A 14,694-nucleotide genomic window follows, 5' to 3' on the forward strand; every position below is an offset into this window, starting at 1 on the left:
AATATTAAAGAATATAAGTCCTTATACATAATATCCACTTTTTCGGAGATTATCGATTTGACCAGCCACAAATCTGAAAGTTGTTTGTTACACAAAATGATCTTCATAAAAATTATAAAAAATATTTGAAATTTACCACATTTTATTCACTTGATCCGAACAGTGTAGAAGGTTTCTACCCAAAATTGACGCTGAAACTTATGTGCCAACACATTCCGTTATCAACTTCAAATTTACATTTTCTTTAAAACTTCTTTCTTGATGTTCAAAAACTTCACAATATTCCTGGGACCGACGTTGTTCAATTCTATAGCGATGGTATGACCATTTGTTCTTCTTTCATTTCAAATGTCAATTCATTGTAGTCAAGGCATGTAGTAAGCTTAAGTTTAACAGTGTTTTCTTCAAAAATATTTAATGAATGATATGATATTTATGAATTCGCTGCAACACCATTATGATTATATGATATTCATTTTCTCGCAATTTTTCTTTATTATTATTATTGTTTTTGTTTTCATACATACAACATAATAGTAAATTGATTTATGTATAATTGGAAAATATTATTCGTAATTTTTTTTTATTTTCGATTAAAAAATAAATTTTTATAATTTTCATCTGCATACACATACATATACAAATTTTAAACAATAATAATAATTAATATTATAATAGTTTTTTTGTTTTTCTTTTAATATTTAATTAATAAATGTGAAATAAGTATTACACAATTACTGTAAATATGTATACATATATTTTTGTATATATATTTATGTATACTTATATGTAAACAGCATACTTTCGTTCCGTCTTCAACACACCACTTACAAATGTTGCATTCTAATAGTAAATTTCTGGCTTATACATACTACTAACCGAAAGTGTAGTTCAATTTGGAATTGCTAATAAGAGATTAGAGCGAATTGCTTGCTTGACACACATGCAAAAAATTGACTTGGCCCAAAACAGAAAACAAAAAAAAGAAAAGAAACAACAACAAGAATGGAAAATAAAAAGCAATGCTACCTTTACTTTACAGCGATCGGCGACGCGAAAATATATTTAATTGTGTGTGTTTGTATGTTTGCTTGCAAATATTTACATGCAAATGTACATACATATGCAACTGTCTGTCTGTATGTATGAATGTGAGTGTGTTTTGTATGCGCTTTTGCGCCCATAGAAACGTTGTAACCCAACAGGAAACTTGCAAAAAGCTGCGCCATACCAACACACACCAGCTTGTATACATATGTACGTGTATATTAATAACAACAACAACAACGCGAACTCAGAATGTTGACAGCTGTTGCCTGGAATTTGTAACGTTGCCATAAACGTGATCTCAGCACGAAAATTTCAACCGACCGACCGACCATACGTCTCTCTCGTTACTCATTAAGCTATACTTTGCAGTGCATGTGTATGTCTTGTGTGTGTTTCGCTTTGCTTTAATTTAATTTAATTTATATTTATTGTTTTTCTCATTTTGTGTGTTTTCTGTAGCTTTTACTGAAAAAGTTGACGCTTTTAACTTTCATTTGCAGTATTCAAAATTATTGCATTCGCTGATTTTGTATATTTTTGCCTTTTATGCGGAGTAACTGAAACATACATGAAACGCTGTATGCATTCAAATGTCGTTGTGGGTACGAGAGGGGGTGGGGTGCTGTGTTGGAACTGTCACACAGACAGTTGTGTATAGTTTATATGTTACGCTGCTGTTTGATGCGCGAATGAGGGTGTAGCTGAAAAGGGGAGCGTTTTTGTTCCTGTTTTGGTATGGTATGGTTTTTCTCGTTAGTATTTTTTCTCATTTTCTCATTTTCTGCTTTTCTATTTTTAATGTGACTTTATTTTAAACTATTTCCATAGCATTTACCATCATATTATCATAATTTTTCATAATTTAAATTTTATATATTTTTTAATATTATTATTATTGGTTGCTCTGCCCACTCTACATCCAACATCCTTACTTTTGTTTCTGCTTGCTAATTCTTGTTTGTTTTTGTTTTTGTTTCTTTTTCTGTTTTTTAATTGTAATTTAAATATTTATTTTTTTATTTATAATTATCAGCATAATTTTTTCAAATCTCTCATTGGAAATTTCATTTTCTGCAAGTAGATAAAAGCACATATCTGAAATTAGTGTTTGTAAGTATGCAATTTGAGGGATATATGAGATCTATATATGGTATACACACCTACAAAAGGACATCACTTGCAGCAATTGTTTGTTTGTCGGGTATTTTCATTTTCATTCAGCCTTCTACCAGCAGGAGCGCCTTGATTGTGTGCTCCATCGTTTTTAGGTAACTTCTTAGCTGTAAAGAGTGATGGAGAAGGAAAACAATTATTTTAGTGAAAGCGGAAATTCAATGAAATGATTATATGTAAGAATATTAATAAAAATTATAATAATATTAAATAAATAAAATAAAATAAACATGATGCAAGATGCAAGATGCTATTAAGGGTCAAAGTTTAATCTTCGAAAAAAAATATATATATCGTAAAATACTGGACCCCTTATAACATCTGTCATATAACCTGGACCGAAAAGTTTTATATACCAAGGAATTAAAAAAAAAAATTTAGATTTTATCTATATTTTGAATTTTTTAGTAGGTCTTTTTTTAAAAATGTCCTTTTTCGAACTTCGAATCTAAATATTTCGATTTTGGAGACTATTTTCAAAAATCAAAAAATTGTATTTTTTACTTATGACTCAATCTCCGGAAAAAATTAGTTTGGTCCAATACCCAGCCGAGTGTTGTACAGCGTTATAAATAAGATAAATCAAAAACAAGAAAAGTAAAAAATTTTAAAATAAATAATTTAAAAAAATCTAAATATTTAAAAAATCAAAAAAAAAATTTAATTTCATTTATCATAATCACTAATAAAGAAGAGAAAATAAAATACTTAAAAAAATATAACAAACAAATTTAAAAACAAGTAAGACAAAACTAAGTTCGGATGCAATCAAACATTTTATACTCTCGCAATTTATGATCAAATTTTATTAAGATAACACACAATTAGGCCCATATATTCGGCATAAAGTCCACTAGAATAACGAAATTCGTCATAAATAGTACGAGAGGGCTAAGGTAATTCCTGAACCGATTTGTCTTTCATTTTCACTAACAAGGTACACTATATCCAAGACTGTACGCTCTCTTAATTTTGCTAAGATATCTCACATTTTATTACGATACATGCGGTAAAAAGCCCACCGTATTTTTTCAAATCATATAATTAGCTATATGAGAGCTAGGGGAAGTTATGACACGATTTTAACCATTTCTAGTACAGAGACACACTATCGAAAGAAAAAGATTCCCTATGAATTACATTAAAATAATTGAGAGATTTACCGATATTTTCGGTGAAAAATTACCCTTTGGCACTGAGTTCATCATGTTAGATATCCGGGGCATTGAAAAGTTATAATCTGATTTCGACAAATTTTCCCCAAGTGATGCCACAATTCAAATACAGTATTTATTCCGCAATTTTCATTGGTTCCTAATGTATTATATATTATAAATTGAGGAATCAGATGGAATTCTTAATTGAGCTATATTGCAAGTGGTCGCTGTTGTGAACCGACTTCGCACATTTTCCATCCGTGTCATTAGGGTGTCAAGAAAGTATTATGTACCGAATTTCATTATATCCAAATATGCCCCTTCCTAGTGCGATCCTTTATACCAAATTTTATAACTCTTTTTATGGCTTAGTTATGACTTACCAATAGCTAAGAATATATCATTCACATTCATTCCCGTTTTTGCCGACGTCTCCATAAAGAGTAGACCGTTCTCTTCGGCATATTGCTTTGCTTCTTCGTATTCTACAACACGCATATTTGATAAATCCGCTTTATTGCCAGCCAGGGCAATAACAATGTTCGGCGATGCCTGAAGAGGAAAAAAACAAGATAAATTTAGTTTACAACTTACAACTCAGATATTAAAGTAAAGACTATTATATAGAAAAATATAAATAAAACCATGTTTTCATTTATTTAACTAATTCGGGAGTTTTTAAGCAAACAGAGATCTATGTAACCGCGAAGTAGTGCAAAATTATTTACAAAAACCATTTTGAGAATATTTTATCTGAGTACAACAACAACAATATGCTTTTGAATGTGTTGAAGTGGACAAGGTCGCTACTACATCATTTTTTATCAATATAACTACTTTATCAGCAAATATTACAAAACGCCCACTATTCAAATACATGCTCTGGCATAAAGATCACGTATTTTTTGTGTTTAAAAATTGCAATACAACACACACATATTTCTACAAATTTAATTTTAATCAATGAGCGAGCCACAAATAAACTGAGCTGAGAGCTTGGGTTGGTTGGATTTGCGGTCAGTGACCACACTCAATAATGTATAAATCTGAATGTTAATTTTATGCAGCGTTATTGTCATACATATTTGGCGCACGATCATTAACCGCAATTGAAAAACAAAAAAAATCATAATTATATAAGAATGTAATTTTGACGCCAACAGCAAATCAGTGGCATCAGCAACAGTTTCACACTTTTTTGTATTTTTTTTTTTTTTGGTTTTTGTTGTTTTGCGGAAACTCACTTGTTTATGCAGTTCCTTGACCCAGGTTTTTGCACGCTGAAAACTGTCTTGATTTTGTATATCGTACACCACGATGGCGGCTTGAGCACCACGATAGTACATAGGAGCTAAGCTGTGATATCTGCAATGGAAAGCGTTTTAATTAGATATTAAAAAATGTGTAATGCATGTATGTATAGTCAGCCCACCCACCGTTCTTGACCGGCCGTATCCCAAATTTCAAATTTGACCACCGTATCCTCTATGCAGATGGTTTGTGTTAGAAATGCAGCGCCTATCGTACTCTCTTGATATTCGTGGAATTGCCCTTTAACGAAGCGTAGCACAAGCGATGATTTGCCCACCGCCGATTCGCCCAATAGCACCAATTTGAATTGGCAATTCTTATTTTGCTGTGTACCGTTGGGACGCTGAGCTGTACTGCCACTGGCATTGCCACCGCTACGTGCAGTTGTTGCCATTTTCTTGCTGTTGTTCTTGCTGTAGTTGTATTGGTATGCTTTTGGGGTGTTGGAGCTGCTGCTGCTGCTGCTGCTGCTTCACTTGCCAACTGTTTTCTATTAGCTTAGTGGCACTTCCCACTTTGCTGCAGTCACAAATGTTTGGCTTATAACTTTATAACTTCGCCTAAAAATTTATGTTGTTCTTGTTGTTGTTGTTGATTACTTTTTTTCTGTAATTTTAGTTCTTTGTATTGTTGTTGTAACTAATGTATTTGTTCGTTTGGATGCGAATGTGTGGATTGTAACTAGATTTGCAGCTGCAGTACGTTCAAACCTTTACGCAAAAGGGACGGCCGATGTTGTCAGGTGTTGTTTTTTTATGTTTTCGATACCACTACTGCAAAGGGAAGCAGAGAGAAATTGTTTATTAATATATGTAATTGATATTAATTTATGTAATTATGAATATTATATTAATTTTATTTCACGATGGCGTTAATTGCCGACTTTTGGAGCGAAACAGCTTGAGTAGACATATAGCTGGGGATCGATATTTATTAATTAATTTGCGTTTAAATTAAGTCACAATTCACACTATGGCAACAAATTGTTGGATTCGTTCATTTCAGTAATACTTTCATACGAAAAAAAATAATAAATAAACTATTTATACTCTTATTAAGTTCCTACGACTTCTAACAAATATTCTTGTAGAGTTAACAGCATAATATTCAATGTCATATTGAAGAACAGCCTATGATTCATTGTATTGTATGTACCTTAGCATAAAAAAAAAATTAATTTTGATAACTTTTCACTGGTAATTAAAATAATTTTTTAAAACATTTCTCAAATATACCGCAATTCGTTGTTAAACAAAAGAATTTGTTTGTTAATATATCAGATTTACTACGCTGATAAGATATACAAAGTTAATAGATGTGCACATACATATAAATATATATGAACATATGTACATAATTCCCATACAAATCAACAACACTGGACTCAAAATAAAGAAAGCTAGTATGATAAAAACGTTAAAAACAATAGCAAAAATCGTTACGCGACAAAAGCGTGTTTGTATTATTTCGTCATTTGTGCAGTTACAGTGGGTATTACCAACAAGTATGCGTAACTAAAAACAAAGCTAGCACACCTATACCAATAAAGAAATACATATCTACACACATAAGTATATGGCAAGCATTGTAGGAGTAAAATTATAATTAAAAACTCACAACGCAATTGTTTCTCTTATTAAATGGTAGGAAATTTAACGACACTTCCGCTGACAGAGACAAACACTTATGTATGCGCAATGCGATAGTAAGAAATATTCAATCATTAATGCAAACATACACACAAACACATTTAAACATTTGTTGTGCATTTACAGAAAATATATATGTATGTACATATGTATGAACACACAAAAAGAATCCGCTGTATTTAGTAGAGTTCAATTGTTGTTCAGTCAAACGCATGCCGGTCACTCATTGTGCCGTACTTTGCCCGAAATATTATATTAATATAATATTAATAATTTTCACACTACATCCGCTTTGAACGCAGTAGAGCAACGCTGTCAGCTAGTAAGACTTAACTGACAAGTGTTATGTACTGTTGTTGCAATTTCTTTGCTCCCCACTTTGCTTTCTACTGACGTCGTCTGGTCTGTCGTCTATCTTCATTCATTTTTATTGAACCTCTTTTCTTGTTGTTTGCACGCTCACAGCAACAGTCGCTCATGATTAGTAGGGCTTCCAATGGCAATAGCGCTAACGACTGCTACGCTGTAACGCTCATTTTTTGTGCTTTGTACGATCTTATGATTGTAACGTTTGCCCGTCTCCACTTCCTCAGTTACTGTGTGACTTTTGTTTTTTGACTTGTGTTTTTACGATTTTCATATGCAGTACTAAACTGATTTACCAGTTTTCCTCTCAACAACTGCTATAATATTAACAATTCCGCTGACATTGACATTTGTAAGCGATAAACACAATTGTTGGTTGAGTTCCACAAAGCGAGAGAAGTAAGTAGGAATTAGAGAAACCAAATTGTTGGGTGAATGATCTATAATGATCTACTGGGCAAGCGGTTATAATATAATAATTTGTAACTGTTGTTATGGGAGATTATTTGGTGTATTGTTGTTGTTAAGTCAACAGAATATATTCCACAAATATTAAAGGCGAATTATAAATCACACTCCATTTCGTTGCTACAATCGCAACTCTCCTGGGCACAAACAAACTTAATTTCCCAAGTTTTAAAATTATAATTTCACTTTACACATTTATGCATGAAATACTGAATTAAAAATGCATTACAATAGCTTAGATCAAGTAAAAATAAGAAACCGCTTTTGCGTTGCGTAGTAATGTGTGAATTCCTTTATGAATTGCACGATTTTTGTTTTTATTATTTTCGCAGCACATGCACATTGCTTTGAGCGCAAACTACGTTGCTCCGCGCTGCCTAGAAGTCAGTCTCGACCACTTAAAACTAATGCATTAACCGCAAACTTAATTAAACAATAACTCAATAACAATGAGAATGAGAATGAATGCAAAGAAAATGCTGAGAACAGCAGAAACATGCCGCAATAAATAAAGGAAAAATACGAAAAGCGAAAAAGAAATCATGCAAAATACATATACATATATGTATTTATTTGCATATCAGTCTAAAGTGTGGGTACTAATTAAGCACTAGAAAAGCAGAAATTAGCCATCTCAGTCAACAAACGTTTAAAATAAATAAAATACACTTACGTTAATTATGTATATGGCATATCATTCATATATACACAATTACACTTATAAACAATGTAAACAAATGGCTTGGCATTTATGGAACAAAGGCAGAGCTGTGTCTGAAGATTAAGCTCAAATACAATGTCTTAATTGTTAAAACAAAAATTTAATGCACGTTGTTGCGTTTAGATTGCAATATAAGAGCACTATTTAATGCTGTTGATAAGAGATTACCTTGAAATCTATGAAATTACGAAGTTAAATATTTATAAATATGCACATAAACATGAAAAACGTATCCCAATTTTAAGAAATAAAGCGTTCAGAAAAACGTTATTTTTTTTAACACCATAATTGATTGTGTTTATAACGAGAGGCAAAAAAATATGTTTTCAATTATAGCAACTAATCCGTAAGCAATTTGAGAAAAATATTTTCCTCACTTCAAAGCTAACAAAATAGGCGCTACCAAACAACGTTAGCTGCGTTTGTGAGATCATGTGATGCGCGTTGCGAGAACTGAATATCTGAGGTAGCGATAAAATCGTGCCAAGCACCTTTAAGTATAAACAAATAATCTGTTAGTATAAATGCGCAAAATTAAATGAAAAAAAAATTTAAAATACGAAACCTAACGCGTCATTGCTACTCCATTAAGTTGAATGTATCGTTACAGCAACGAAGCAATTATATTTTTGCACGCATTTGTGTGGAAATTTATACGAGTGAATATGTAGTTGTGTTTACTTCCAAGGACAAAGTACACATTGGACAGCTGGATATCTGAAAAACTAAGTGAGCATGTTAACAGATATGAGCGTATTTGTTACGTGCATATTATACATTTTAAGCTTCAAATACAATAGCAAACTAGCAACGTAATGACAAATGTATATTAAAATGCAATAATACTACTGAAAATCATACCATACGCACGAACACCGACCGCAGCTCTTTAAGCAATATCGGAAACTTGTAACCACTATAGCGGGGTAACCTTGGAACAAATCTCAATTTGTTTATGTCAAACTCACAGTATAAGTTTTATCAATTAAACAAACTGATAAATTCAATAAGATATACCACATAATTATGAGAACGAATTGCACTTAGCGCACAGTGAAATTTAATAAAGGAAAACAGCTGACGCCGATACACAACGACGAACGATGCGTCATCGTAGAACTGATATAGAGAAACATGAGAGAAAAGCAAAGCGGTAGAGACGAATAAGAAACGTCAACAAGTGCAGGATTTGACGTTATTTTACATTTTCCTATATTTCAATAAATATGCGCGTATATTTTACTTGACTATAAAATTAATAAACTATTTAATATTGTTTAAATAAATGTGGAATGCAGCGCTCTCACATTTTTAAGGTATCTACTTATTAAACTGTTCCAGAAAGTTAGTGGGCGTTTCCAATACACTAGTAATATTTCAAAGTATTTAACTACTCGCAACAATTATTCAGATATGAGCGTGAAATGGAAATCACATCCCATATATGAACAGTAAACGGCCTGTCACGATAAACTTTTTCTATACTCGAACTTAAGAGCCACTCTTGCAACATACACGTTTTACACGAATACTCTAAAAAAAAACTGAAATTCGTTTGTAATCTACACTGTTATCACCGAACACTCCGCGCCTTACATCTATGGGGCGGATTTGCAGTACTTCAGTAATATTCCAAGTAGTTTTCTATAGCTCATTGATAATAAATAGCAAATCAGGCAAAACACACTTGGGCAAAGGATAATGCAAGGAAAAACATGTCACATAAGTTTATAAATCCTTCGTGGTGTATAACAAAATTATATTTTAGTAATTTTTAAGTCGTAAGCCGAAATGAAATTGCGACGTAAGCGCTAGTTCCAGCAATACAAAGAAAACGTAAATTTAATTAAACAAAAGCAGGCAAACACAGCAGCCCTACTGACTTCGCTTTCTGGAAGAGAAACTCGTCACCACTGCACCGAATACAAAATATCACAATATGATCACGAATTCACAATAATTAAGTGAACACAGATATCTAATGTAGTCCGTACTTAATATTTCTTTATAATTTTAAACAAATTATTAATTTTACTTTGCTTTTCCTGGGATTTTACGATTTTACAGATTTCGCGAACAGCAAATTGAAAAATGCACTTTCTTCCGAACACTCTGATTTGGCAGCACTGCAATGCCCAGCAAAGCAAATGTCACCCACCCAACACAGCTTGCTATCTTACTCTAACACATACAACAACCTTTTGCACCCACAATGTTTTTATCATTTCTGAAGCATTATTCATTTCACTCTTGCAGCTGGATGAATGCGTGTGAACTGTCATTATAAAAAAAAAATATTCATGGCGCTGAACTGATAGTCCCTCTCAATGCCCCTGTTGCTTTTAACTACTCTAGCATCCACAAACACCACCATCATTGCGATGACTCGTTCATCGTTCACAAATTTTTTATGGAAAAATCCAAAATTACATCGTTTCTCCAATAACAATCGGTTTTTACTAATGAAGTGCCCGAAAGGGCAAAAATTGCACAATCACCTTTACAATATGTTTTCCTTCACTTTTATTGTTTAACTGTGGGCTTGAAAAGCCGCCTCTTTTCCAAAATAATTTTCTTCACGGAATGCACAATATAATGATTATTCTTTAATGAAAACAGCACTTTCTCGCCCAAATCGCAAACCGTACAATACGTGTTATGTGGTGATGACAACAGCAAATGTATCGAGTAAAACTGATTGTTGATTGCCAAACGGTTATCGGCCTAGTGATGAGCAGACGTATGATTAATTTTATGTGAAATTATTAACAAAAGTTGTCATTAGTCTTAGTAAAAACTGTTTTATCTTGTTAAATGATAGTTAAATAAGCATATATAAACGTTCTTTTCACCAATATACTGAGTTAACGTCCAGCTGGCGTAAAATGCTGACAGCGACATCTGTTGAGACAAAACTTCAATTTACGCCAGGAGAAGAAATATGCAAGCAAAAGTGGTTTTTGGCACGGCTATAAGCGTTTTCAGCGCGTAAAACGACGCTTTCTTTCAAAACGTCTGTATGTACACTGCCATTAGAAAATAGTTACGCTTGGCTGAGTGGAATTTCTTTATAAATTATTAATAAAGGCGAAAATTAATTGTATTATTGGTTTATATAACGTTTCAAGGTAATCAAAGTTCATTTAAAGTAAATATGATCTAGTGAAAAAAGAAATACATTAAAAATACAAGCTAGTGAGACTTCTGTACAGCGAATCCCCAATTGTGCAAGTATCGTTGAGAACGCCACATCCGGAGTTCATGTAGTATTTGAAGAATTGGTAAGAAATGACATTTAATAGATATATATTCTACTAATACTGGAATTGGAAGCGAAGCGAGTATTTTAGAGCATATTTTAAAACTCCGGCGGTTGTCTTAAAAATTATGAGGTTATGTTTTAACGCTGCGACACTCTTAAGTAGTGCCGGCGAAGTGTTTGCAGCTTCAGTAGACGCTACACTAAGCTTACCGTCAACTAGCGGTTTTAAAAAATAGGTAAGAATAATTGTACTTAAATAAGTTATATATTTACCACACAAATGAGCCGAAATTAAACACAAATATCTGCTGTTCCGCTGTCGAGAGCTTTACAGTTTTTTCAACCTTTATTCAATTTCAATATTCTCCACATTCTTCTGAACATTATTACGTTGGTTACGTAAAACTATTTACTACAATTTACGTAATATGAGTAATTAAGTATTTACGAGTATATGACAGTAATAATTTACTTGAGTATGTGAGTATTATTTGATTTTGTTTCTGTCATAATCTTAAATGTATGTTTATGTGATTATTGGATGAAATTTAAATTAAAAATATAAATCTTAAATAAAAAATGCGGACGGTGAGTGGACGCGATGTTGTTTTCCACGCAACACCGTTACCGCGGCCAGGTGACTATCAATAAGACGTACAAGCTTCTTAAAGGGCTAGAACTGCAAATAACTAAAGTTAGAGTTAGAGACAATACGCTAATTACAAATGTTTACATAACTTTATATACTATGCACTATATACAAGCCTGACTAAGTGAATATATAAATTTAATTTCATGTAAATCGCAAGAAACATAATACATTTTGATTAACAATCATATCTTTCTACAGAATCTTGGTAAACGTTATACTAGTTTGGCTGAAATATTTACAGAAAACAGCGACAGAGCCAAAAATTATTTTGCTAACTTTGGCAAGTGTACGCTGTCCTCCAAGCCATTGTAATAAATACAACAACTACTCCGCAATACACCTTTCGTAGCATTACTTTGATTTCACCGCAAGCAGCTAAGGATAACGTACAAGTAACCGCTTACATATGTGTTCGGCACCTCTCTGATTGGCCAGCATGGTAGTCGACACCAAGCATTACTTCCACATCCTTTATGGTGCTTGCAGCCAATGAGCGCAATGCAAATTCGCGTTGTTGTTGCTTTAAAGGCCACTACGCTCTCATACTACTTGGCGCTCTCGCGCTTTCACACACACGTACACCAATCTCAGCGTGTGGCTACCACTCAACCACCAACACCACTACTCCAAGCGCTCCGAAATTTCACGTACTGGATGTATACATAGTTCAAACGGCAAAAGCGTAAGCTATGTCCTACAATCAAGCGTATGAGTGACGCCTTCCTTAAACACTAAATACTACTTACAATCCTACTCTCTCTCTCTCTTCGACATGGCGCATCAGCACAAATCGCATGAGTGCAAGACATAGCTGTGTGGAAATCGTATTTCGTTTGCCTTTGCCGAGTGAAATGCATTTCCGGTGGTGAATTTTTTCATTCGGTCGTTGGAGTGTGTGTCGGCGCGGCAGCAAGCGAAACCGCCGCACGCCATTGGTTGGTCAATACCAGTGACGTAGACGTACATATGTTTGCGCTTAACTGCAGTGTAGTAATTGCCAATCGGTGAGATTTATGTGTGTTGCTTGAATACATGTATTTGAGGTTAGGTGTTTTGCTTATGTTAACTGCTGGTAAAATTGTTGTTTGGCTGGAGAGTAGTTGCACGCCTGCAATGAGAGATAAATAATATGAGAATTAGTTATGAAAATCTAATTTTATAATAAAAATAATTAAAAAAATATGTAATAAAAATTATTTAAAATTACAAAAAAATTACTAAAATACAATATAATATAAAACAATTTTTAAAATTTAAAACAAGTATAGCCAAAAATATTCATATCTTCAAAATTAGCTTTTTTCAACTGTTTTTTTTTTTTTTTCAAAACTAAATTTCAGCTTTCTCAATCATTTCAGATTACCCTAATGATTGGTTCATTTTTATTTTTATAAAAAAAAAAAATATTTTCATGTTTACACCTGATTTCAAATGTTTTTTTGGTTTTGTTTTTGCAATTTTCTTGGCACAGTTTCCTGTTACGATTGCTGCGTGCGCAAAATATACGAAAACAAATCTATCGACGATTGCGTAGGGGAGTTGTAACTATTTATACTTACAATTTCTTACAAAAAAGCAAAAACACACAAAATCTGGCAACCTGACACAACGCATTTGGACGTGTTCACGCATAAGAACCGATAAATACACAGATGGACCGAACATAAAATGAATTTAGGCGTTGGCACACATCAAGCGTTTGCCAACACGCGATTATATAAGACACTAACGGGTTCATTGCCTGAAACAGGTTGCTAGCAAAGGGGAGCAGTAATGTAGCACAATATTCTATTTTTCCCCTCTTATTTTTATCATGCGTTTATGGGCACATTCCTTGGCAAGGCTTCTCCGTGTTTCACTCCTCTTAAGTTGGTGTTTGCCAATTTTTCTGGTGTTGTTGTTGGTGTGTGTCGCGGGCGCGGTGTTTGACCATCACTCGATTCGAATTAATTTTGGCAATGAAATTTGTGTTGTGCGTGAACAATTGGAAATTGGCAAGTGAAATATAAATAGTGAGTGCAGGAAGAAAATGTGTGAATGAAAATATTTTTTGTGTGTGTGTTTTTTTTTTACGGAAACGTGACTGTGATAATTATTTTTTTTTTGTTCAATGTTTCTTTATTTATTTTTGCATATGTATGAGCCAGTGATTTGGTATATCTTCATATCTGGCGCCAAAATGTTTGAGTTAGAGCATGAAATCTGACGATAACCTCAAAATTTGCCGTAATTTTGTATTCTTAATTTTTTTTATTTTCCAGAATCTAAAATTCAGACGTTTTCAAGACATCCACAGAGGTTCTTCTCACTTACGTAGACTCCTTTTTCATTGTAAGCTCGATATTTAAGTATCGACAGTCCATAATCGAGCTACTAACTACCATATTACTGCAAAACCACTAAGCCAAACCAAAAGACAGCATGTAGCCCTCATGAAACTTAGCAATTATTCACATCCGTGTGCAATTAATTCCACCGCAACATGAACGCACAGAAATTTCTATCTCTCCTCTCGCTTGCTTTAACCCTTTTACTAACTCTCCGTAAATTTATAAGCAGTTAACGTATGAGTTATGAGATGCTACAACTACAACAACGTTCACTTACTGACTTATGAGCTCAAAAGCACAACTGTGCCGAAGCAAGAAGCCCTGACCTAAGACAATGCGAAAGGCAATTCGTGCGTTCTACAGACATTCAGCAAACATAACCTTACAATTATATAAAAATAGAAATCCAGTTTCTCAAACTCTCCCCGTAAGCCTTAACAATATCAATACAAAATAAATTAAAAAACGTAAATACGTAATAAATGCAAAATGAATTGTTGTGAGGGCGGGGAGGGCGCGCAACATGGAGGCATGGGCAAGTGGTGATTCGGCGAC

At 33.3% G+C, this 14,694-nt stretch overlaps 1 protein-coding gene and 2 long non-coding RNA genes across 12 annotated transcripts; 1 reads left to right on the plus strand and 2 right to left on the minus strand.

Annotated features, from left to right (window-relative positions):
* Window positions 1-890: 890 nt before the first annotated feature.
* Window positions 891-10,579, minus strand: LOC105217920 (ras-related protein Rab-5B). Of its 10 annotated transcripts, none has more exons than XM_011193170.3 (6): window positions 10,394-10,579; window positions 4,817-5,464; window positions 4,625-4,745; window positions 3,764-3,932; window positions 2,211-2,330; window positions 891-2,121 (listed from the first exon to the last, which is right to left on the minus strand). In XM_011193170.3, the coding sequence occupies exons 2-5, from the start codon at window positions 5,083-5,085 to the stop codon at window positions 2,224-2,226; spliced, it is 666 nt and encodes a 221-aa protein (XP_011191472.1). In that variant the 5' UTR covers window positions 5,086-5,464; window positions 10,394-10,579; the 3' UTR covers window positions 891-2,121; window positions 2,211-2,223. The 10 variants fall into 10 exon arrangements, with proteins under 10 accessions (XP_011191472.1, XP_011191471.1, XP_054083286.1 ...); XM_011193169.3 differs by having other exon boundaries at window positions 891-2,145; XM_054227311.1 differs by lacking the exon at window positions 10,394-10,579 and adding an exon at window positions 9,931-10,083.
* A 130-nt stretch (window positions 10,580-10,709) lies between these two features.
* LOC128920278 (uncharacterized) lies at window positions 10,710-11,935 on the plus strand. The gene is made up of 2 exons (XR_008470386.1): window positions 10,710-11,176; window positions 11,234-11,935. It is a non-coding gene; the product is annotated as an uncharacterized LOC128920278 (long non-coding RNA).
* Window positions 11,464-13,847, minus strand: LOC128920277 (uncharacterized). The gene is made up of 2 exons (XR_008470385.1): window positions 13,540-13,847; window positions 11,464-12,917 (listed from the first exon to the last, which is right to left on the minus strand). It is a non-coding gene; the product is annotated as an uncharacterized LOC128920277 (long non-coding RNA).
* Window positions 13,848-14,694: the final 847 nt, after the last annotated feature.

This window comes from Zeugodacus cucurbitae, chromosome 3 (genome assembly GCF_028554725.1).
Source record: "Zeugodacus cucurbitae isolate PBARC_wt_2022May chromosome 3, idZeuCucr1.2, whole genome shotgun sequence".
Classification (NCBI taxonomy): Eukaryota; Metazoa; Arthropoda; class Insecta; order Diptera; family Tephritidae; genus Zeugodacus; species Zeugodacus cucurbitae.